Here is a 27039-nt window from a genome sequence, read left to right as displayed (position 1 = left end):
GTGCAGCCTCAGCTCGCACACACACACACCCCCCCCACCCTGTGCAGCCTCAGCTCACACACACACACACACCCCCCCCCACCCTGTGCAGCCTCAGCTCACACACACACACCCCCCCCACCCTGTGCAGCCTCAGCTAACACACACACACCCCCCACCCTGTGCAGCCTCAGCTAACACCACCACCCCCCCCACCCTGTGCAGCCTCAGCTAACACCACCACCCCCCCCACCCTGTGCAGCCTCAGCTAACACCACCACCCCCCCCACCCTGTGCAGCCTCAGCTAACACCACCACCCCCCCCACCCTGTGCAGCCTCAGCTAACACCACCACCCCCCAACCCTGTGCAGCCTCAGCTAACACCACCACCCCCCACCCTGTGCAGCCTCAGCTAACACCACCACCCCCACCCTGTGCAGCCTCAGCTAACACCACCACCCCCCACCCTGTGCAGCCTCAGCTAACACCACCACCCCCACCCTGTGCAGCCTCAGCTAACACCACCACCCCCACCCTGTGCAGCCTCAGCTAACACCACCACCCCCACCCTGTGCAGCCTCAGCTAACACCACCACCCCCACCCTGTGCAGCCTCAGCTAACACCACCACCCCCCACCCTGTGCAGCCTCAGCTAACACCACCACCCCCACCCTGTGCAGCCTCAGCTAACACCACCACCCCCACCCTGTGCAGCCTCAGCTAACACCACCACCCCCACCCTGTGCAGCCTCAGCTAACACCACCACCCCCACCCTGTGCAGCCTCAGCTAACACCACCACCCCCACCCTGTGCAGCCTCAGCTAACACCACCACCCCCACCCTGTGCAGCCTCAGCTAACACCACCACCCCCACCCTGTGCAGCCTCAGCTAACACCAACACCCCCACCCTGTGCAGCCTCAGCTAACACCACCCCCCCCACCCTGTGCAGCCTCAGCTAACACCACCCCCCCCACCCTGTGCAGCCTCAGCTAACACCACCCCCCCACCCTGTGCAGCCTCAGCTAACACCACCCCCCCACCCTGTGCAGCCTCAGCTAACACCACCACCCCCACCCTGTGCAGCCTCAGCTAACACACACACACACACACACACACACCACACACACACCCTGTGCAGCCTCAGCTCACACACACACACACACACACCACACACACACCCTGTGCAGCCTCAGCTCACACACACACCACACACACACCCTGTGCAGCCTCAGCTCACACACACACCACACACACACCCTGTGCAGCCTCAGCTCACACACACACCACACACACACCCTGTGCAGCCTCAGCTCACACACACACCACACACACACCCTGTGCAGCCTCAGCTCACACACACACCACACACACACCCTGTGCAGCCTCAGCTCACACACACACACACACACCCTGTGCAGCCTCAGCCAGCAACAGAAACACACTCACCACACACACACGCGAAAACATTCTTCTCACCTGCTGTCAGCGGCATGCAGGCACGTGGACTCGGTGAAGCCTCAGCTACCACACCCACACACACACACACACACACACACACACACACACACACACACACACACAGTGCAGCCTCAGCCAGCAACAGTACCACACACACACGGCATGCCACACACACACTGCAGCCTCAGCCAGCAACACAGAACCCCACACACACAAAAACATTCTTCTCACCTGCTGTCAGCAGCACGCAGGCATGTGGACCCAGTAATGATCACAGCTGCTGTCATCGCTGAACTTTCGGCCGGCGCGTGCAAAGCAGTTCTCACTGCACAACAGCCACTGGCCAATCACAGGCAATCATCTGAGGTCATATGCAGCAGGTGCTTGCCTCTGATTGGCAGGCGGCTGTTATTGCGTTCTGCAGTGAGAACTTCACTGTGCGCGGCAAAGACAAAACTGTAGGCTGAAATAAATAACTGGCAGCTGCGGCCCCTGCACCGGTCGCCATCTTTACCAGGTCCACGGGCCTGCGGGCCGCAAGAAGCCACCTGAAGGGCCGCATGCGGCCCGCGGGCCGCGTGTTTGAGACCCCTGATCTAGTTCAACCTTCCTCCACCAGTTCTACACCTGGTCACCAAGTCATTTATAACCAACAATGTTGTGTGTACTAAGGAAATCATCCAGCCCTTTTTTGAAAGCTGTTATAGTATCTGCCATTACTACCTCTTGTGGTAGGGCATTCCACAGTGTGACTGCTCTAACTGTAAAGAACCCTTTCCTATTTAGCTGTCGGAATCGCTTTTCTTCCACTCGCAGTGAATGCCCCCTGGTCCTTAGTATTGTCTTCGGAAGAAATAAGTCATGTGCCAGTCCTTTATATTGACCACACATGTATTTATACATATAAATGAGATCTCCTCTGAGACGTCTTTTTTCTAAGCTAAACATATCTAACTTTTTCAACCTGTCATCATATGGGAGGCCTTCCATTCCTTGTAGTAGTCTAGTTGCCTGCCTTTGAGCTGACTCTAACTTCTGAATGTCCTTTTTAAAATGTGGAGCCCAAAACTGAATCCCATATTCCAGATGTGGCCTTACAAGTGATTTATAGAGGGGTAACAATACGTTGGGATCACGGGATCTAATCTCTCTTTTTATACACCCTAGAATCTTGTTTCTTTTGCAGCTGCTGCTTGACATTGAGTGCTGCTGCTCAGCTTATTTGTAATGAGAATACCCAAGTCCTTCTCCTGTTCTGTAGTCCCGAGTTTACTTCCATTTAATGTATATGCAGCTATAGGATTACTCCGTCCTAGGTGCATTACTTTACATTTATCAACATTAAATCTCATTTGCCAAGTATCTGCCCAACCATTTAGGACAACATTGGATCATTCAGAGATCCTCAATGAACTTCTGGAGTGAGTTTGCTACACTGAAAGTAAAGGGGCAAATAATATTGCACGCCCCAATTTTCAGTTTTTTTATTTTTTAAAAAAGTTTAAAATAAGCAATAAATTTCGTTCAACTTCACAATTGTGTCCCACTTGTTGATGATACTTCACCATAACATTAAAATTTTTATCTTTATGTTTGACGTCTGAAATGTAGGAAAAGGTTGAAAAAAATCAAGGGAGCCGAATACTTTTGCAAGGCACTGTAGTATGATACGGTAGATATGTGGATGACATGCTCATTATTTGGTCTGGAGATGTCGCTACAGCCTCAAAATTTATTGAATACAGTAATCAGAACTATCTTACCCTAAAATTCACTCATATGGAGCCTGATACTACTATAAATTTTTTGGATTTGCAATTGTCGGGGGATGTGGAGACTAAGAAAATATGGTATCAAAATTATAGAAAATGAATAAGTGGAAACACTATTATACAGGCTAATAGTAATCATCCAATACATATAAATTAAATCTATACCGTAAGGGGAACTCTTCAGATTTAGGTGCAATTGCTCTGCTGAGGCAGTATTTCAGGAAAAGGTGAATCTCACCACTGAAAGGCTGCTACAGAGAGGGTATAATAGAACAGACATTCGGTCAGCATTCATGAGGGCACAAAAAAATAAAAACATGACAAGCAATAAAAATAATAGGGATGAATTCAAAGACAATATTAGTGTGACTTTCAGTACTCCATATAGCAGACAATATAATGACATAAAAAAATAGTACAACGATATATTCCTATTATGTATCAGGACCCTATTCTGAATAATATCTTAAATAAAAAAATAAGTTGTGTAGCTAGAAAAGGTAAATCTTTGGGCAATCTTCTCTCCCCCAGTCTCTATAGTGCACCTATTACTAATACCATATAAATTTCTTGTATTGGCTTCTACAAATGTGCAGGCTCAAAATGTAACATTTGTCAGTATGCTATACAGACAAAAAAACATCAACGAAAGCAAAAAAATATTGAATTTCATGAATTGTGACACAACTCACACACCGTATACTGCATTTTTTGTAAAAATTGTAAGATAAAATATATAGGATGTACCGCCATAAATTAAAACGTAGGATTGGTGAACACATCTAAAATATTAACAATAAAAATGCAGTTTATTCAGGTGCGGTTAAACACTTTGTGGAACAACATGGATGAAATTTAGAACATTTTGGCTTTTATGGAGTGGAGAGGGTTAATAAACCTTTACGTGGAGGTGATTGGACCAAAAAAGTCTGTCTAAGGCTACTTTCACACATCCGGTTTGAGCACTGCGGCTCAATCCGGCTGTGAAACCTATGCAACGGATGCGGCGAAAACACCGCATCCTTTGCATAAGTTTTTACATGCGGCCGGTCCGTTTTTTTCCGGTTGCGGCACGCTACTGAGCATGTGCAGTGGAAGAAACCGCATGCGGCGGCCGGATGCGTTTTTTTCCGCATCGCGCCGCATCCGGCGTCCATAGGCATGCATTGAAAATGCGCCGCAGCGGCCGGATGCGGCGCGATGCAATTTTTTTTGCCAGAGCAAAAAACGTTGCAGGCAACGTTCCATCCGGCCGCGGCATCGGCTAAATCTGCCGCATGCGGCAAAAACCGGACCGAACGCAAGCCCATGCGGCACAATACGGCACTAATGTAAGTCTATGCAAAAAAAAACGCAACCGGCGGAAAAAAAAACGGTTGCGGTTTTTCTGCAGAGTGCCGTATTGTGCCGCAGAGCAAAAACCGGATGTGTGAAAGTAGCCCAAGAGAAGTCTTTTGGATTATACAAATGAATAGCAAATGTCCGAATGGAGTGAACTATAGAAACGATACGCTATTTATTTATTAGAAATCATGTTGCACAGTTATAATATTGGTATTGTATATATTCATTGTATTTTTTATACAATTGTGTGTATTTGTATTGCTGTGTTATGATTGGTTGTGTAGTGTTTTAAAAGATTTCACATGATGCTAGGATTTGTTATTCACCGATTAAGGGCGTATGGCGCCAGAAACTCATAGAAAAATTTGTCCCACCATTATGGACTTTTAATTGACAAATAAAGGTATGTTTTTACTGAGACTCACCTTTTCACAAATTTTTAATTGACGACATCTATGCCCTATACCCCCAACAATGATGAATCACTAGCATGGTGTGCCTTATAATGTCGAAGTAGGGTTTAAGTAAAGTATTGTCATCAATTGTTCTGGCTGCCTCGATATCACGCACATGCTCACTAACCCTCATGCGGAGCTCACTGGTTGTGAGGCCTGCATAGATTAGGGAGCACGGGCACGTGGCATAATATACCATGTATGTGGTGTTACATGTGATATATTTTCTAATCTCAAATGACTTGCTGCCATCAGAGGAGGAAAAAGATTTGCTCCGAACAATGTTCTTACAGGCCAAACAATGGCGACACTTGAAACATCCCACCACGGGACCCCTCATACAAAATAGATTTTGGACAGGTGGAACATAGTGGCAATTAACGAGCATGTCTTTCAAATTACGAACTCACCGTGCCGTCATGTGTGGGGAAACTGTTAGGATACCTGATAACACTGGTTCAGAATGAAGTACAGGCCAGTGTTTATACAGAATATTCCTCGTAGTGCGCCACTCATTATTGTACTGTATTTTCCAGTGAATCTCAGTTCATGCTTTTTAGGATCTTTCTTGGGAGTATAAAAAAGCAACTGAGATCAAGGTGTCTTTTTTGCCCTCAGATAGCACCTCTTGATCACTCTGTTGTAGTCATAGTCGCTCGAGATCTGCCGACTGAGCCTCAAAAATTGTTTATTGGATAAAATAGGATTATAAGGGGTTCTTTCACATTGTAAATTGATATGATTGTACAAAATTGTGTAGAGGATTTGTTTGTATCTGAATAACTATGGGGAAGGAACAACTGAGCATTTTTTTGCCAAGAGCTTAGCATTTTTTTGCCATGAGCTTTTATTCCCATGGCTATCTGCTTTAATTTGTCTAACACAGGGTGTATTCCTCTTGCTGCTGATATGTTCATATTATCTGTGTTGACGATTTAGTCATGTATTCCGATTAGCTTGTGGAATGGAAGTAACGAACACCTTACTTACTCTTTGTTTCTGTTGACATCTCCATGGTTACCCGCTGCATCCTCTCCAGTATACGTGAGTTGTTCCCACTGCCACGCCGCTGATGAGTCTGCCATCAGTATGGCAGTGGCGCATGCACGGTAGTTGGATGATGCATCCCTGCTTCCGTGCATTCGCTGTGTGGCCTGACTGCTTGCTTGTCCGTGTCGTCATAGTTGGCGGATGGCACATGCGTCTTTCAGGGAGATGACGTACGCGCAAGTAAGTGATAGCGGGCATTTAAAAACTGCCACTCAGAGAGAGGAGACACTATTCTCCCTCCCTGAAGAAGCCACACGTGGGATTCTTTAGTTCCTTGGTGAAGCGCACGTCTGTGGTTGTTGGGGGAACTCCCTTCTTCAGGACACTGATGCCTTCTACCTTCCACATGCACTACGTACTGTTGCTTGGTACATACTGTATGTGAAATTATGCAGAAGCATATTCCCTTTGATTTGACCATCTGCTTTTTTTGCACCAGGCACTTTATAACTGAATATACATGGGGGAATTATCTTGGGACACTTCCGGTATTTTATATTTAATTATTCTCTAAGTATGCGCTCATTTGTGAGAAATAAGCATTTTTTTGTACGTTACCATCAAACCTGATGTATAATTGTGATTCTCAATAGATCTACCAGGTAAATGTCTTTTTGTGCCATATTACTATATGTTATCAATCTCTCCAGACATTGTTGTCCCTTCAAATGTTTTATGTCACATTTGTTGTTTTTATGTGTGTGCCATCACCTTTTAGCATAGAAGGATTTAGGAGACTGGCTTGCAAAGTCTCCTTAAGGAGAATAGTGTTCCCCCGTGGTCCCCACATAGCTTTCTCATGAGCCAGATCAGACACCCCCATACTTTGCACTGACGAGGGGCAAGCACCCCGAAACACTGTGTCTGCAAATTGGGATTCTGATCTGGCTTATATATCCTGAGTCATATTGCAAAGGATTGTTGAAAATCCACTTGTGACTTTTAGGATCGCTACTTCCAATAGGTAGCGCTGTGCTAGAGTTTGTCTTCTTTACTGGAGAGACAATTTGAGCATAGAAAATAAAATGTCAAAACACATAACTCCTGTTTTATGACCTTAGTTTGGGGTATTAAATACTAATGACAGGATCTCTTAAAGTTGCTTGAATTTTATTCATTTATTTATAATGGAATAGCTAATAAAACATTATTTGTTTATTTTATTAAGGTTCATCACCAGCAACAGATTGCCAATAATTTTGCAGCATTTGGTAAGTACACAATTTTCATCTAACATAAAATACATTGATTTATTTAGTGCTTTTTTTGCGGCGGTACGTGCTGGTACGGCGTACCGGAAAATCCGAAGAGCGCTGAGGGAAAGCACCTCTGGCTCTGTCCACATGGCTAATTTGTAAACTATGCAAATTAGGCATGTGTTGAGCGGAGGCACAAGCAGAGCGGCTATTGGAGCTGCAGGACCTGCAATGATGTCACGTACATGTGACTCGGGTGGGCGGAGCCATGGAGTTTTGCCCAGCGGGAAAGAAGCTGGAGAAGATGGAGGAGTGCAGAGTATGTGAGAGAGGGGTGCAGAGGGCGGCAGGCTGTGCAGGGGAAATAGAGAGAGACCAGGGGTATGGAGAATTGAGAAACTTCTCTTCCGGGTTCTCCTTGTCAGTTTCAGGCGCGCACTGCGCATGCGCAGCGCGCGTCTGAAGCCGGCGAGTAAACACCCGGAAAAGAAACCTGCCGCAATGGTAAGTATAAACGCGTGCAGGATAGAATGAGCGACGGGGACGTCGCTTATGTGACTTCATGGTATCACGCCCACAGGGGCGTGATACCACGGAAAGTATGCAGACGCCCATAGGGCAAGGCACCGCCCATGGGGCCAGCGGCTCTGTAATCTACATAGGAAATATGAAAGTAATAAAATGTTTATTACTTTCATATTACACAATTTTACAGGACAGGGATGGGTAGGGAGTAGCTATTAGGGCATATATGCGTCTGCTAATATGTCAGATCGCATATCGGAGGTGACAGGTTCCCTGGCAATGTGGAAGTGACATCATCTCCCTGCACTGCTGCTGATGACAGCGCACACGCAGGACACAGAGTCATCGCGTGGGGACGTCATTGCTCAGCGCCGGGACTCAGCTGTCTTGTGCGCGCGATGTCCTGCCTGCACTGCATCGCTCAAGACCCGATGGAGCTATGCGGCCAGGAGGGCGGAGCCGTATGGGGACTGCCATTTTCCACCGCCCAGTGCCTCAACAGGTAAACCATGCACAGGATCTCCCGGCCGCCCTGCAGCACGACCGCACCCCCTCCCAGCCCCTCAATCTCTGCTGCCGGCGCCTAACACCACCCCCCATCCCCTCAGAGATGCGTACCAGCAAATATTTTTTTACAAAAAAAGCACTGTTTATAGTCATTGCATTGACCCCCTTACCACCATGGCCTTTATGAGGAAGCAACATTTTCTTTTTTTTTTGCCTGCCTTCTGAAAACCATAGAGCTGCGTGAGGGCTTCTTCCTTGCTGAATAAATTGTTCTTTTCTTTGGTCCCATTATATATAGTGATCTGCATTTTTTAAAGGAGTAGAGGAGAATTGCTGTCATTTTCTAAAATATAAAACCCTTCACCATACGGGTTGGTTCATCACCTAAAATGTCCTTCCAAATACCGGTCTTTGTACCCGAATTACTATTTTAAATTAGCTTTATTATACATTACCCTACATGTCTCTAGCTAATCCCTAAATATGTTTTTTCTTACTTCACTTCCTTTTTCATGTTGCACTTGAGAATTCTCTCAGATGTGCTGTCTCAGCAGGCTGGGGCTGCACTCACTCCCTGCAGCATCCATCGCCCCCCTCCTGGAACAGGACATCATCAGGCACTCTGCTTCTATCTCCATCGTCGTAGCAACTGTGAAAGAAGACATAGGGTTCGAAAATAAAAGCCGTGAGTGACACAACCACTACCCCACAGCTTCTAGCAGAACTATCAAACAAATCGTTATCAGGGTGCGGAGCTGGAAGCAGTGAGTGACACCAGTGCTGCCCCTGGTGACTATTTATTTGAGGGGCGAGCTAGAAGCTGTGGGGCGGTGTTTGTGTCACTGCTTCTAGCACCGGCACCCTAATAATGCCTTCTTTCCCAGTTGCTACGACTGTGGCAGAGATAGAAGCAGACTACTGGCACTGCACTCCCTCTCCCACAGCGTCTATCAACATGGATCTAGGACATCAACATCTTCAAAGGGCGGTGATGCAAGAAACTGTATTAAGTAACTATATCACCGCCCCATAATAATATCCTGTTACCGGAGGTGTGATAGATGCTGCGGGGAAGTGAGTGCAGTCCCAGGATCGCGTGATGTCACATTTTGAGATTCCTCTCAAAGGAAATGTCAAAGGAAATGCAGTAAAAAAAAACAAACAAAAAACATTTAGGGCGCTCTCACACTGGCGTATAAAAAATCAGTCCCATTCTCCTCCGGACAAGTGGAATGAGTGCTATGCGAGTGTGATTTATTTTATTTATTTTTTTCTCACCCAGCATCTGTATGACATCTGTATGACATGCATTGATAAGTCGTGTGCTATAAACGAGTGTAATCGCAGTCTGCTGCAATTTCTTCTTCAGTCTGATTTGAGCTGAGGGAAAACTCGCAGATCGGCTCTTCCTCATTGACTAACACTGGTCCGAGGGCAATGCAATATTTTTTTTCTCACATTGCACTCATCTGTTTTATACGCCGGTGTCAGAGTACCCTTAGGGGTACTTTGCACACTACGACATCGCAGGTGCCATGTTGGTGGGGTCAAATTGAAAGTGACGCACATCCGGCATCGCAGGCGACATCGTAGTGTGTAAAGCCTAGATTATACGATTAACGAGCGCAAAAGCGTCGTAATCGTATCATCAGTGTAGCGTCGGCGTAATCCATAATTACGCTGACGCGATGGTCCGATGTTGTTCCTCGCTCAAGCAGCAGCACACATCGCTGTGTGTGAAGCCGCAGGAGCGAGGAACATCTCCTACCGGCGTCACCGCGGCTCCCGTAGGATATGCGGAAGGGAGAAGGTGGGCGGGATGTTTACATCCCGCTCATCTCCGCCCCTCCGCTCCTATTGGCCGCCTGCCGTGTGACATCGCAGTGACGCCGTACGACCCGCTCCCTTAATAAGGAGGCGGGTTGCCAGCCAGAGCGACGTCCCAGGACAGGTGAGTCCATGTGAAGCTGCCGTAGCGATAATGTTCGCTACGGCAGCTATCACAAGGATATCGCAGCTGCGACGGGAGCAGGGACTATCACGCTTGGCATCGCAGCATCGGCTTGCGATGTCGCAGTGTGCAAAGTACCCCTTAGAGATTAGCTAGATAGGGAAAAGTGTAGAACATTTTATAATAAAACTAATTATAAAAGTGGTTGGGGTGCAAAGATAGATATTTGGGAAGGATACTTCAGATGCTGGACCACACCTTTTAATATTTTATTAATTTTGTGCTTGGTGGTCTTTTTTAATTTTACAGCTTTTAGAATCTTTGAAAATCTGCAGCAGTTTAAAGTCCAATACAAGTTAATTGGGTTTACAAAATCCTATTCGCACACTGCGACAAAAATTCTGCATGAATATTAAAGCATGGTGCGGATTTGGACCTATTCAAGGCTTTATAATAAAGTAGGGTGAAATGAAATATTGCTACTAAACTTGTAACTCTACTAACATTCCAACAAATAAAGTTCTTTTAAGAATGATGCTGATGTAAAGTAGACAGGTAAAGGAAATGTACGGGGCTGCTGTGTTCCACCTGTACATCTTTAGATCTGGCTAAGCAGGGGCTTTTTTTTTTTTGCAGGATGAGATGATGTTTTTATTGGTGCCATTTGGGAGTACATAACATTTTTCATTTACATTTTTTCCAAATTTTGAGAAACAGAACATAGAAATAAAAAGAAATTCAGGAACTGTCTTATTTTTTTTTACATCACTTTAGACTGTTCACTTTCGATGTTATTTTTTGGATCCGTACAAATACTGTGACATCAGGGTTCTAAAGTTGTTTAAAGGGGTATTCCGAATATTAACTAATTAATGTCAGCTTTGACTAATAATAACTTAAATCCAATTTTTAAATGACAACTTAATGGTTTATTTTCCTAAGATATATCTAAGTAAGATCGGCAACTAATTAGACAAATTCGTGTACTAATAAAGAATATTTCTTATGCACAGCACAAGTCTTCCTTTTTATTATTTTACTCACTACAAAAGCACAGTAATAATACAATGCTAATACACACTGAAACCCGCAATACCCTATGTAAGCGTTTGCCTGCTCACATGATGGGTACGCTCACGTGATGGGGGACACTCACTTGGCTGTGTTTCCGAGGTAACACAGGAACACAGTCTTAAAAATCCAAACGGTTTATTAAAAAAAAACAGCATAAACCGCTTCTCCAAACAAAATCACAAATACAGATGGATTTCAAGTCCGTTAAACTCACGGTACTCCCGCTCAGTTCAGATACCATTGATCTGAGTGGAGCTCTCTCAGCATCCACTCACTAACGTGTGAAGCCAACCCTCTGCTCCTTCAGACAGGTTCCTTCCAGAGGTTCCAGACCTCTCTGAGATAAACAGCCTCTCTTCCCTCAGAAGCTGTTCCTCATGCAGTGCTCGTACACTGCTCCACACACTCTCACTCCATGTGCCAAACAACCTAATTAAGACCTGTATCAGACACACCCATAGGCAGGGGGATGTGGATGGCCAAGCCAACTCATCTCTTAGCCATCCGTAATCCTGGCCCATTTAAAACTATAGAAAATGTCTGTGGCACTACAAGTACCAGCACGGAGTTCCAGAATCACACCACTTCTGTGGTACATACCGACCATTCACAATCAGGCCGGTCACCTTGTCACACCTAATAATAGTTCCCACCCATATTAGCTAAAACAGTCCTAGAATTACAGCCCACACACCTAACACTCGCTATCAGTATATATCCGTATATATAGACTCAGGTGAAGTTAAGGTTTTGTTTATGGGGTTAATAACATAGCCCAGTATGCAGTGGTCTTAGTGGTAATGCAGTGGTCCCAGAAAAGAAGAGAGAAGTGTGCAGGGGGTTAATACAGGGATATAGGGTTTGGTATAGCAGGAAGATGCAGGGGGTAAGGGTCAAAACTCTTAGCCCATTGTGCCCATCGTCCTTGCCTAGTCTGAAAGAGAGAGAATGGGTTAGCTCTTTGGTTTAAAATCCCACAGAAACCGAGGCTTGTGCTAAAATTAATTCTACCTATTCCTTGCTGAAGGTTATGATGTAAGCTTGTATATTTCCCCACTCACTGACCAAGAATCCTCCTACCATCCTGGCAGAGGGCAAAGGTGGTTATCGGCCAAAGTAGAAAAACTGGTTTACTAACAGCTTTGTGCGCCTTTGTTTACTTTTCTCCCAGCAGTATAACATTACACCCACTTATTTAGATATTACCCATCGCGGTCAACACCTTGTCTGCATTTCACCATAAGGCTAGTTTCACACATCCGTTTTTTGCCCTCAGGCACAATCCGGCTTGTGCCTGATGCAACGGATCCATCGCAGATCGTGTAAAAACTGATGCGACAGATCCTGCAAAAAACGGATCAGTTTTTTTTTTTTTCATGAGAGAGAGAGAGATCCCATTATCACCGCACACATGCAGGCACTACCGCCCACATCAACACCGCACACACACAGGCACTACCACCCCCATCATCATCGCACACCCCCCGGCACTACCACCCCCATCATCACCGCACACACCCAGGCACTACCGCTTCCATCATCACCGCACACACCCAGGCACTACCGCCCCCATCAACACCGCACACACACAGGCACTACCACCCCCATCATCATCGCAAACCCCCCGGCACTACCACCCCCATCATCACCGCACACACCCAGGCACTACCGCTTCCATCATCACCGCACACACCCAGGCACTACCGCCCCCATCATCACTGCACACACGCAGGCACTACCGCCTCCATCATCACCGCACACACCCAGGCACTACCGCCTCCATCATCACCGCACACAACCAGGCACTACCGCCTCCATCATCACCGCACACAACCAGGCAGTACCGCCCCCATCACCGCACATGCAGGCAATACTGCCCCATCATCACCGCACACCCCCCGACACTACCGCCCCATCATCACCGCACACACGCAGGCACTACCGCCTCCATCATCACCGCACACAACCAGGCACTACCGCCTCCATCATCACTGCACACACCCAGGCACTACCGCCCCCATAATAATCACCACACACCCCGGCACTACCGCCCCCATCATCACTGCACACACTGGCACTACCGCACCCATCATCACCGCACACACGCAAACACTACCGCCTCCATCATCACCGCACACACCCAGGCACTACCGCCCCCATAATAATCACCACACACCCCGGCACTACCGCCCCCATCATCACTGCACACACTGGCACTACCGCACCCATCATCACCGCACACACGCAAACACTACCGCCTCCATCATCACCGCACACACCCAGGCACTACCGCCTCCATTATCACCGCACACAACCAGGCACTACCGCCTCCATCATCACCGCACACAACCAGGCAGTACCGCCCCCATCACCGCACATGCAGGCAATACCGCCCCATCATCACCGCACACCCCCCGGCACTACCGCCCCATCATCACCGCACACACGCAGGCACTACCGCCCCCATTATCACACACCCAGGCACTACCGCCCCTATCATCATCACCACACACCCCGGCACTACCGCCCCCATCATCACCACACACACCGGCACTACCGCCCCCATCATCACCACACACACCGGCACTACCGCCCCCATCATCACTGCACACACCCAGGCACTACCGCTCCCATCATCACCGCACACCCCCAGGCACTACCGTCTCCATCATCACCGCACACAACCAGGCACTACCGCCTCCATCATCACCGCACACACGCAGGCACTACTGCCCCCATTATCACTGCACACACCCAGGCACTACCGCCCCCATAATCATCACCACACACCCCGGCACTACCGCCCCCATCATCACCACACACACCGGCACTACCGCCCCCATCATCACTGCACACACTGGGACTACCGCACCCATCATCACCGCACACACGCAAACACTACCGCACCAATCATCACCACACACACCGGCTCTACTTGAGTGACGTCACCGCTGACAACGCGACTCACTTCAGTTGCTGCGTGGCGCTCACAGGAGCAGCGGTGTTCTACTGCCGCGCCTGTCAGCTTCCGATGTAGCAGAGCTCAAAGTGTCGTGGTACCCCGTGTGAATTACGTCGGACCTGGAGGGGTATTTGGGTTAATAAAGTGGTGAATTAGGGTGTTTTTTTTGTCTTTTATTTCAAATAAAGGATTTTTCGGTGTTTGTGTTTATCTACTTTCACTATAGATTAATCATGGGGGGTGTCTCATAGCCCATAGGGCTATGGGCTGCCATTTAACTCTTTATTACCCCGATTGCCACCGCACCAGGGCAGTTCGGGATGAGACGGGTAGAGTCCCAGGACCATCGCATCTAATGGATGCAGCAATTCCAGGCTGCTGCTGGCTGATATTTTTAGGCTGGGGGGCTCCCCATAACTTAGGGCTCCCGATCCTGTGAGTACCAGCCTTCAGCCGTGTGGCTTTACCTTGGCTATATCAAAATTGGGGGGGACCGCACGTCGTTTTTTTTTTTTAATTATTTATTTTACTGCACTATATAAACCCGCCCACTGGCGGCTGTGATTGGTTGCAGTGAGACAGCTGTCACTCAGCATGGGGGCGTGTCTGACTGCAACCAATCATAGTCGCCGGTGGGCGGGGGAAGCAGAGAATACGAGATGGAATAATGAGCTGCTGGCATTTTCAAAAGAGGAAAAGCCACCAGAGCAGTGTGACAGCTGTGCAGCGCCCGTGATCGGTGAGTATAAAGTAGGGAGGGAGAGACCGACCGACAGAGAGAGAGACCGACGGAGCGACTGACACATCGACAGAGAGGGCGAGAGAGACTATTTACACAACGTCTGGGCATGCTCAGAAACAAAAACTGGATCCATCGTTGGTTTCCGGTATATGACGGATGACGACGAATCTGGCGCCCATAGGCTACCATTATACAAAAAAAGCCGTACGGCGCCGGAATCTTTTTTTTTTCGACAGAGACAAAAAACGTTTCCTTCAACGTTCCATCCGGCCGCCAGACAAGCAAATTTTGCCGGATCTGGCGAAAGCCGGATAGAACGCAAGGCCATCTGGCACAATCCGGCGCTAATAGAAGTCTATGGGGGTAAAAACGCATCCGGCGGCAACAGACGCCGGATGCGTTTTTTCATGCTTTTTCCGGATTGTACCTGATGGCAAAAAAACTGATGTGTGAAAGCAGCCTAAAGGCTACTTTACATGCTGCGACATCGATAGCGATCTCATTAGCGATGTGAGATTCTAGATCGCAAGTGCGATCTGTCGAGATTGCACATAGGTCATTTTGCGCATGTGCGATCTCGAAAGATCGCACTTGCGATCTAAAATCTCACATCGCTAATGAGATCGCTAGCGATGTCGCAGCATGTAAAGTAGCCTTTAGGCTAAGTTCACATTTCCGTTGTTTTGCATCAGTCACATGCGTTGCTTGACGCATGTGACTGATGCGTTGTATAACGGATGACAACGGATGACAAAGAAAAGAATTTCAATGTCAGACTCCGTTGTGTGCGGGGGGCGGAGTTCGGGGGCGGAGCTTGGGACGTCAGTGCCGCGGTCTGCATGGCTGGAGACAGGTGTGTGTGTGTGTGTGTGTCTACATGCGTGTGTACATGCGGAGTGCCGGAGGGGACGGAGCGCGAGGGGGTGGAGCCGAGCGGGGTTCATGGAGCTGAGGACGTCAGTGCCGCGTGGACTGCAGGGCTGGGGACAATTGAGTGTGTGTGTGTGTGTGTGAGAGTGTGTGTGTGTGTGTGTGTGTGTGTGGGTGTGTGTGTGTGTGTGTGTGTGTGTGTGAGAGTGTACACATGCGGAGTGCGAGAGGGGGCGGAGCCGAGTGGTGAAGTGTCGGCCTCCTTGCACACTGTATCCAGGGTAAATATCAGGTAACTAAAAGCAAAGCACTTTTTGCTTGGTTACCTGATATTTATCTTGGATACCAGCATACACCGCTTAGCGCGGGCTCCCTGCACCCGTAACCACTGTAAATATCGGGTAACTAACCAAAACGTATTGCTTGGTTACCCGATGTTTATCCTGGTTACGGGGGCAGGGAGCCAGAGAGAGCATGCGCAGCAAAATTCTACGGATCGCGCTGCTCAAAAAACGTTACAGGCTGCGTTGCTCCCGCCCGGCGGTCAGTTAAAAAACGTCTGACCGCGACGCAGCGGATGCAACGCAGCATCATCAGTCGCAATCCGTCACTAATAGAAGTCTATGGGGAAAACAGGATTCCTGCAAAATATTTTGCAGTATACCGTAATTCCTCTAGGCGACGGATTGTGACTGATGCAAAACAACGGAAGTGTGAACTTAGCCTAACCCAACGTCTCCAGCCACGTTTTTGCTTTCTGGATCTTTCTTGGTTCTGGAATGAAGCTCTTTGTTGTCTTTAATCTGCTGTCATGTTGTTGCCAACTAGATAACATCCTTCTTATTTTATGTTTCCCTGTACCACAAACTCACTATTCTATAACATATAAGATAAATATGGGTATCACAGCTAATCAGGGTGACCTTCCCCTGTAAACCTTTCCTGAGGTGCTCAGTAAATTCCTATTGCATAGCTAATGCCTTGACACTATTGGACCCCACAAAATAAATGCGATTTTTCCTTTAGTCTGTTTTTAATCCATTGCTTCTGTTTCCTCTACAGCAGGGGTCCCAAACTTGCCTGGGTATATGGGCTGCACATAAAAAAAAAATTAATTTGGGAGGCCGTATTCTTCACAAAACAAAGCAACATTTATAGTGATACCATATTTTTTCCATACACCTTTTGAATCACTTTTTTGAACATTTTTCCCTCGTGTATTATATCTTTTTAATTGACATTAATCGTTTGGGTTATGGTATAGTTTTATAGCTTGAGTCATTACTTATGTGGCGATAACGTGCACTCTTTGTGTATTTTAGTTTATCTACAACAAAAAACATTTTTACTAGTAAAAAAAAATTCACACTTTATTTTGAATTTTTTTTTTTTTTTTTAACATTTTCTTTACATTGTATCCCCTACTTGTAAGTAATATCGTCTTCAAATTAGCACCATATAGGAGTTTTGGCTAACATCTTGTAGTAATGTTCCCATCCTTGTCCCCATGTTGCAATAATGTTCTCATCCTGGTCCTCATCCTGTAGTAATGTCCCCCTCCTGTAGCAATGTGCCCATCCTTGTCCCCAGTGGTAACGTGCCCGTCCTTATCCCCATGCTATAGTAATGTGCCTATCCTTTAGTAATGTGCCAATCCGTTTCACCATTCTGTAGTAATGTGCCCATCTTTGTCCCCTTCTAGTAATAGTAATGCGCCCCATCTTGTAGTAATGTGTCCCATCCTTGTCCTCATCCTGTAGTAATGTGCCCCATCCTTGTCCCTTTGTTGTAATAGTAATGTGCCCCATCCTTGTCCCCGTCCTGTAGTAATGTACCACAACCCTTTCCCTATCCTGTAGTAATGTACTCCATCTTTTTTCTCATTCTGTCGTAATGTGCCCCATCCTTGTCCCTATTTTGTAGTAATGTGCCCATCTTGGTCCCCATCTTGCAAAAATGTTCCCATCCTGGTCCCCATCTTGCAATAATGTGCCCTATCCTGGCCCCCTTGTAGTAATATGCCCCATCCTTATCCCCTTGTAGTAATTTGCCCCATCCTTTTCTCCTTGTAGTAATGTGCCCCATCCTTGTCCCCTTGTTGTAATAGTAATGTGCCCTATCCCTTTCCCCATCCTGTAGTAATACGCCCCATCCCTTTCCCCATCCTATAGTAATGTACTCCATCCTTTTTTCCCATCCTGTAGTAATGTGCCCCATACTTGTTCCCTTGTAGTAATGTGTCCCACTCTTGTCCCCTTGTAGTAATGTGCCAAACTTGTAGTAATGTGCCCATCCGGGTCCCCATCTTGTAATAATGTGTCCATCCTGGTCTCCTTCTTGTAGTAATGTCCCCATCCGTGTCCTCATCCTGTAGTAATGTGCCCATCCTGGTTCCCTTGTAGAAATGTGCCCCATCCTTGTTCCCTTGTAGTAATGTTTCCCATCCTTATCCCCTTGTAGTAACGTGCCCGATCCTTGTCCCCATTTTGTAGTAATGTGCCCCATCCCTTTTCTCATTCTGTAGTAATGTACTCCATCCTTTTTCCCATCTTGTAGTAATGTGTCCCATCTTTGTCCCTTTGTACTAGTGTGTCAATCCTGGACCCCGTCTTGCAATAATGTTCCCATCCTGGTCCCCTTTTTGTAGTAATGTCCCCATCCTTATCCCCATCCTTTAGTAATGTGGCCCATCCTTATCCCCATCCTGTAGTAATGTGCCCCATCCTTGTCCTCATCCTGTAGTTATGTGCCTATCCTTGTCCCAATTCCGTAGTAAAGAGCCCATCCTTATCCCCTTGTAGTAATAGTAATGTGCCCCATCCTGTAGTAATGTACCCCATCCATGTCCCTATCCTGTCATAATGTGCCCATCTTTGTCCCCATTGTTATGATTATTGCTTGGCTCTGACTGGGTTAAGTCAGGTGGGTGGTGTCTGTTCAGTTGTGCATCATTCTGGAACTCTCACCGCTTTAATATCGTGTGGACTCCTCCAGGCCGCCTCCAGCAATAGTTTCTGCTTTACAGTGTTTCGTTTGAGTTTGCTCCGATCTGTCCCGCCACCCAGCTTTTCTCTCCCTGACCTCTGTTCCCCCCCGAACTGTCTGTCCACCCAGTCTACCTGATCCTGGTCCCGTTCCGTGTCTCTGCCTCCACCTCCACTTTTGTACTTACGTGCTCTCCCGGCCTCTCACCTCTGTATCGTCCCCTAACTACGGCTCTTTTCCTCCTCGGCTTTTTAGGTGACTTCTCGGCTTTGAACCCCTTTGCTTCAATTTGACTACGGCTTGCTTACTCCCCTTTATTGACGTGAGATCCTGGTTTGACTTTAGCTTGTCTAACTACTCTTACTCTTTTGCTAGTGAACTCTGGTGGGCTTTTATATTACTGCATGTTGGGGTTCAGTCTCCACTAAGTCCCTGTGCCCCCTAGTGGAAGCTTGATACCCATCTTGTAGTAATGTACCCCATCCTTGTCCCCATCTTGTAGTAATGTGTCTCATCCTTGTCCTCATCCTGTAGTAATGTGCTCAATCATTGTCCCCTTATTGTAATAGTAATGTGCCCCATCCTTGTCCCTATCCTGTAGTAGTGTACCGAATCCTTGTCCCCTTGTAGTAATGTGCCCCATCCTTGTCCCCATCCTAAAATAAGAACCCATGCGCACACTGCAGTTTTTGATGCATTTTTGGTGCAGTTTGTGCCTTTTAATCACCACAAACTGCATGTTTTTCCTTCCCCATAAAAGTCTGATATTTCAGATTTGCTGTGCGCACATTGCTTTTTTATGGGACGGGGGGGGGGCTGCATTTTTGTGGTGACAACAAAAATGCACCATGTCAATACTTTGAGTTTTTTCCCTGTGTTTTTCACCCATTGGTGATTAAAAAACGTATCAAAAATGAATGGTCAAAAAACCCACCAAAAATGCATGTGTTTTTTTATGCGTCTTTTGCCACAAGATGCATTTTTGTGGTTAGGACAAAACTACAGCGTGCAGACATACCCTAATGTGCCCATCCTTCTCCCCATCCTGTCGTAATGTGCCCATGCTTGTTCCCTTCTTGTACTAATGTCCCTTTTCCCGGTCCCTTTCTTGTAGCAATGTGCCCATCCTGTTGCAATGTTCCCATCCTGTAGTAATGTGTCCATCCTTATCCTCATCCTGTAGTAATGTGCCAATCCTTGTCCTCATCTTGTAGTAATGTGCCCATGTTGATCCTCATCCTGTAGTAATGTGCCCATATTCTTGTAGTAGTGTGGCCCATACTTAGCCCCAGGGGTACGGGAGCGACAGTCTCTGCAGTAGGTTACAGCAGGTGTTGAGATTCCGTCCGGGATGGATGGATGGTACAGCAGCTGCAACCGGTGTGGATACGGATATCATGTAAGCCGGCCGGCGTGGATGGTAGTGGTGCAGTGGAATAGCAAGGTAGTACAGCACTGAAATCTAAATAAGTATCATCAGCAGACAGCAGAATATCATCAGCAGCACTGAGGGACCTGACAACTAGCAATGAATGTAACTCATTGCCCAGGCAACTCTCATAGGGCAGAGTTGCCTTAAAGGGAAGGTATCGTCAAAAAAAAATTCAATAACTGAAAAAATGTAAAGTAATAATGTTTAAATGTTTTGTTTAAATATTATTATTTGTTTTTAATTGTGCAAACTATAAAAAAAAATTAAAAAGTTTGATATTTTCCACTGTTAAACACTATTCCACTGTTATGGGAGCAGCTTCTGATATCCTACAGAAATCCAACTGTATAAAAAACTCACATTACAGCCTGCAGTAAATTGGGTGGAGTCGGCTCTCCTGTGTGTGATGTCACAGCTCCCCCTTCCTCATCTGAGTGTTTACATCAGATAATAGAGAATGACATGTAGGGACATAGTGCACAGACATTTTGTTGGTGACCAGAAATGTCTAAAGTGTCACCAAGGACAGCAGGAGTATCACACAGGACAGGATTAGATACACAGCCCTGCAGACAGTATCACACAGGATAGGATTAGATACACGGCTCAGCAGACAGTATCACACAGGATAGGATTAGATACACGGCTCAGCAGACAGTATCACACACGATAGGATTAGATACACGGCTCAGCAGACAGTATCAAACCGGACATAATTAGATGCACAGCTCAGCAAACAGTATCACACCGGACATAATTAGATACACAGCTCAGCAGACAGTATCACAGGATAGGATTAGATACACGGCTCAGCAGACTGTATCACACAGGATAGGATTAGATACACAGCTCAGCAGACAGTATCACACAGGATAGTATTAGATACACGGCTCAGCAGACAGTATCACACCGGACATGATTAGATACACAGCTCAGCAGACAGTATCACAGGATAGGATTAGATACACAGCTCAGCAGACAGTATCACACAAGATAGGATTAGATACACAGCTCAGCAGACAGTATCACACAGGATAGGATTAGATAAACAGCTCAGCAGACAGTATCACAGGATAGGATTACATACACGGCTCAGCAGACAGTATCACACAGGATAGGATTAGATACACGGCTCAGCAGACAGTATCACACAGGATAGGATTAGATATACGGCTCAGCAGACAGTATCACACATGATAGGATTAGATACACGGCTCAGCAGACAGTATCACAGGATAGGATTAGATACACGGCTCAGCAGACTGTATCACACAGGATAGGATTAGATACACAGCTCAGCAGACAGTATCACACAGGATAGGGTTAGATACATAGCTCAGCAGACAGTATCACACAAGATAGGATTAGATACACAGCTCAGCAGACAGTATCACACCGGACATGATTAGATACACAGCTCAGCAGACAGTATCACAGGATAGGATTAGATTCACAGCTCAGCAGACCATATCACACAGGATAGGATTAGATAAACAGCTCAGCAGACAGTATCACATAGGATAGGATTAGATACACGGCTCAGCAGACAGTATCACACCGGACATGATTAGATACACAGCTCAGCAGACAGTATCACAGGATAGGATTAGATACACAGCTCAGCAGACAGTATCACAGGATAGGATTAAATACACAGCTCAGCAGACAGTATCAAAGGATAGGATTAGATACACAGCTCAGCAGACAGTATCACAGGATAGAATTAGATACACGGCTCAGCAGACAGTATCACACAGGATTAGATACACGGCTCAGCAGATAGTATCAAACAGGATAGGATTAGATACACAACCCTGCAGACAGTATCACCGGTACACACACAGGTACTCACATGCAGTGGCGCACACACACACACACACGCACACACACACACACACTGGGGCTGGGTAGAGGGGAGGGAGGGGGTGTCATTAGAGACGGTAACGGGGGGGAGGGGCGGCAGCAGTAGCGGGGGCTGGGTAGAGCGGAGCAATGCTCTGCTGCACGCTCACTCACAATGCTCTGCAACATGCACACACAAAATGCTCTGCACGCACAAAATGCTCTGCGACGCGCACACACAAGCACGCACACACATTGCTCTGCCAGCACACACACAAAATGCTCTGCCACACACACACAAGCACATACATTGCTCTGCCAGCACATACGCAAAATGCTCTGCGACACACACACAAGCACACACACAAAATGCTCTGCCACACACACACACAAACACGCACACACATTGCTCTGCCAGCACACACGCAAAATGCTCTGCCACACACACACACACAAACACACATTGCTTTGCCAGCACACACGCAAAATGCTCTGCGACACACACACAAGCACGCACACACATTCTCTGCCAGCACACACGCAAAATGCTCTGCCACACACACACAAGCACGCACACACATTGCTCTGCCAGCACACACACCAAATGCTCTGCCACACACACAAGCACGCACACACATTACTCTGCCAGCACACACGCAAAATGCTCTGCGACACGCACACACATTGCTCTGCCAGCACACACAAAATGCTCTGCCACACACACACAAGCACACACAAAATGCTCTGCCACACACACACAAGCACGCACACACATTGCTCTGCCAGCACACACATTGCTCTGCCAGCACACATGCAAAATGCTCTGCCACACACACACACACACACACACACACACAAGCACAAGCATGCCCGCTGTGGCCGGGGAAGGAGGGGGGCCGTACACTACTCACACACAGGCCGACATGTGACAGGCCATGGAGGAAGAGTGTGGGGGTATTATTAGAGATGGTAGCATCGGGGGCGGGGGGAGGGGCGCCAGTACACTACTCCCCACGGGCCGAACGGGTGACAGGGGGAAAAGTTCAGCACACAGCATAACCGCTGTGAGCTGCAGAAAGATGGCGCTGATCTCCTCGCTCTGCTGTGATGTGGACAGCCCAGGGGGCGCGTCCATTTCACAGCAGGGAACTCTCCTGTAATAAGCCTAGGGGTCGGATTCCGACTATCAGAGGCAATGCACAGGGGCTGCCATAAAGCAGTGAGTAACTGTCGTTACACGCCACACAGCAAATCCAGCATGGCAGCCCCCAGTGCCTCCAGTAAAATTAGAATTAAATAAAAACTAAATAAGCTGCGATTTTAATTTTGTATTAAAAATACTTGATTTCATAATCACTATTTTTAATACAAAAATAAAAAAAGTGACACCTTCCCTTTAAATACCTGCAGCCTCCCAGCTGACCTGGGAGGCACTTTCGGGTTAGGAGGAAGCTTGCCCTTTAAGAAAGGAGGCGTGGCCTTCAGCACACCCTACGGGCAGAGGCCGAAAGCCTGCAAGGTGTACAGATGCCCCAGGCGGCAGCAACATGGGACGGGGACCGTATTACCGCAGGATGCCTGGACATGTGAGCAAATCGACATCCTCGCTGGGGGAGAGGAGCAGGAAAATGCAAGGACCCCGACATGGATATTACAGTATCCCCCCCTACGCACCCCCCTTTTCTAGGAATCTATTAAGTAGATGAGGGGCACTAGTATTCTCCCTTGACTCCCATGACCTCTCCTCAGAACCAAACCCCTTCCAGTCCACCAGTTAGTAGGTTTTACCTCTGACATCTTTCACCGCAAGGATGGCTTTTACCTCATCGATGTCTTTATCACTGACTAGAGGCAGAGACAAACCTGGATACCTGTGATAACTGCTTGGATTGACAGGTTTGAATAGGAAAACATGGAAAGAATTGCGGATGCATAAAGAGGCCAGGAGCTTCAGTTTTTAGGAGCACCTCAATGGGACTAATAAACTCGGGACTTAAATTGAAAGACACAACTTGAGGAGGATGTATCTGGAAGTGAGCCATACTTTCTCTCTGGGCTAGAACAAAGGAGAGTCTAGGCGTCTCTTGTCCATATGCCTCTTCATATGAAGGGAGGACTGCTCCAGGGAGGACTTAGGGGTACGTCACACACAGCGAGATCGCTACTGAGATCGCTGCTGAGTCATGGTTTTTGTGACGCAGCAGTGACCTCATTAGCGATCTCGCTGTGTGTGACACTGAGCAGCGATCTGGCCCCTGCTGTGAGATCGCTGCTCGTTACACACAGCCCTGGTTCGTTTTTTTATTGTTGCTCTCCCGCAGATAAGCACACATCGCTGTGTGTGACAGCAAGAGAGCAACAATCCTGAATGTGCACGGAGCAGGAGCCGGCGTCTGACAGTCTGCGGTAAGCTGTAACCAAGGTAAACATCGGGTAACCAAGGTGGTTACCCGATATTTACCTTCGTTACCAGCCTCCGCAGCTCTCACGCTGCCAGTGCCGGCTCCTGCTCCCTGCACACGCTAAGCGGTGTGCGCTGGTAACTAAGGTAAACATCGGGTAACCATACCCGATGTTTACCTTAGTTACCAGTGTCCACAGCTTCCAGACGCCGGCTCCGTGCAAGCGCAGCGTCGCTTGCACGTCGCTGCTGGCTGGGGGCTGGTCGCTGGTGAGATCTGCCTGTTTAACAGCTCACCAGCGACCATGTAGCGACGCAGTAGCGATCCTGACCAGGTCAGATCTCGCTGGTGGGATCGCTGCTGCGTCGCTAAAGTGTGACGGTACCCTTAGTCTCCGCCTAGATGTTGGAGATTATCCTAAGGGAATCTGCTGCAGGATTGCTGGAGGTGAATGCCACTGGGAATGAGATTCTGGGTCGCTGTCCGTACATGATGTGAAAAGGAGACATGGCGAGGACTCGCATATTTGTTATACAATAACTCAGACCAAGGGAGGAGCTTGACCCAGTCACTATCATACTCGTGGCCGAAGTGTTGCAGAAAGTTTATCAGAATCTGGTTCACCTGTTACACTTGGCCGTTAGACTGCGGATGGTAGGCCAACTAGAAGTCCAAAGAAATATCCAGCAGCTTGCAGGTGGCCCTCCAGAATCGAGATATGAACTGGACACCTCTTTCTGATACAATGTGGAGTGGTAGACCATGCAGCCGGAATATGTGCTGAATGAAGTGCTCAACAAGCCCTGACGCAGAGGGCAAATCGGTCAGCGTGTTAAAATCGGCCATTTTAGAGAATATGTCCACTGCCACCCAGATGATGGTGCAACTGGAGGACTTGGCAGATCTGTGATAAAGTCCTTCCCGATTTGCTGCCAGGTAGAAGATGGCACCGACAAGGGGAGCAGTGGACCAGCAGGAAACGTCTTCAGAGTCTTATTATTGCCACACGAGGGGCAGGCCGATATGAGCTGCAGAACAACTTGTCGCAATGTAGGACACCAATAATACCGTGAAGTCAGCTGCAATTACTTTTTCTGTTCAGCATGACTGGCCAGCTGAGAGGAATGACCCCACTCGCTTCCTCTCTGCTTCAGCAACGAACGTCTTACTGGGAGGAACCTGGGACATGTCTATGGGAGCCACTGTCACCATCCTGGATGGCTCAATTATGTGTTGAGGCTTCTCCTCCTTATTGGCCAACAGAAACGACCGTGTAAGCGCATCAGCCTTGACGTTCTTTACTGTGGGGCGGAAGTGCAGCATGACGTTGAAGCGAGTGAAGAAAAGCGACCACCAGGCTTAGCGTGGATTCAACTTAAATGTAAATCTCGCCCACCCCAAAATTATCTTCCCAACCAAAGTGGTAACCGCCCTAGGGGTAGTGGCACTCCAATTCACATTGGTTGAGCCTACCCAGGAATAATAAACAAGGTGTAGGTGAAGACCAGAGGAAAGGGGGTAGAGGGAAAGGAATTGCACAGAGAAAAAGCAGCATCTAAATGAGAACAATTATGAAGTGCATAACACAGTTTAGGGAGTCCTCCAGCATACAATACTTAGCTTCAGGTGAGTGAAGGGTCCTTTACAATAATATGTATTCACAAAGGCAATCAGCCCCAATACAATAATCAGCATAACTGAAGGAAAGTTTCTATCGCTGAGTAGTCAACCAATTGTGCAGAAAAGTCCTCGTATTGTTACAGCAGCCTGAGATGATTAAAATCGCATGCCTTGACGCGTTTCTCCATCAACACGGTTCATCAGGAGGCTATAAGGAAAAATATGATCTATCAAAGATCATGTAACATCACAAATGTAATAATACAGAAGCAGTGTGACATAACAATATCAACAATTACAAATTAATACAGTCCCATACTTGCCCTAACATAGATGGTAATTCAAATGGAGAGTCCGGATACACAGTCCTCTAGTACATGTCTCCAGGAACGCAGATAGTGAACAGCACAGAAAATGCTGTGATAATGTCGCTCAAACAGCTCAACAAGGAGGCGGTACTCTGGGAGTGCGTCTCAGGTATTCACCATTTATAGACAGAGGGATTACAAAAAGCTGGCAAGAATAATTTAATAATGATGCTAACCTGTTGTAGTAACCACAATTTCAGGGTAACAGATGGGGTAGATATAGATTTTTTTAGGCCACTCCAAAAGTACATATTAAACGAGAGAGAATATAGGAGCATTAAAGGGCCATACAATATATCAAAAATAAATATGGAGACTCCTTGTAATAAGAGTAATAATAAGTTTATTCCAAAATGGAATAAACTTATTATTACTCTTATTAAAAGGAGTCTCCATATTTATTTTTAACCTGTTGTAGTGCAGCATACAGCGCCATGATGGTAATCACAGCGCATGCGCCATTCAGTGTCATAATAATAATCAATGCGCATATGCCATACA

The 27039-nt window shown here is 47.2% G+C and overlaps 1 protein-coding gene across 2 annotated transcripts in view; it reads left to right on the top strand.

The window, feature by feature from the left end:
- HIBCH (3-hydroxyisobutyryl-CoA hydrolase) overlaps positions 1-27039 on the top strand; it is a 787172-nt gene that overhangs the window by 99664 nt on the left and 660469 nt on the right. For both annotated transcript variants that reach the window (XM_075319035.1, XM_075319034.1), the window contains exon 2: positions 7231-7273. In XM_075319035.1, the coding sequence (XP_075175150.1) occupies positions 7231-7273 (43 nt within the window). The remainder of the gene's footprint in view (positions 1-7230; positions 7274-27039) is intronic.

The sequence above is a fragment of the Anomaloglossus baeobatrachus genome, chromosome 7 (genome assembly GCF_048569485.1).
Source record: "Anomaloglossus baeobatrachus isolate aAnoBae1 chromosome 7, aAnoBae1.hap1, whole genome shotgun sequence".
Lineage (NCBI taxonomy): Eukaryota > Metazoa > Chordata > Amphibia > Anura > Aromobatidae > Anomaloglossus > Anomaloglossus baeobatrachus.
The sequence above is the reverse complement of the archived record's forward strand: the minus strand, read 5'-3'. Positions and strand labels throughout refer to the sequence as shown.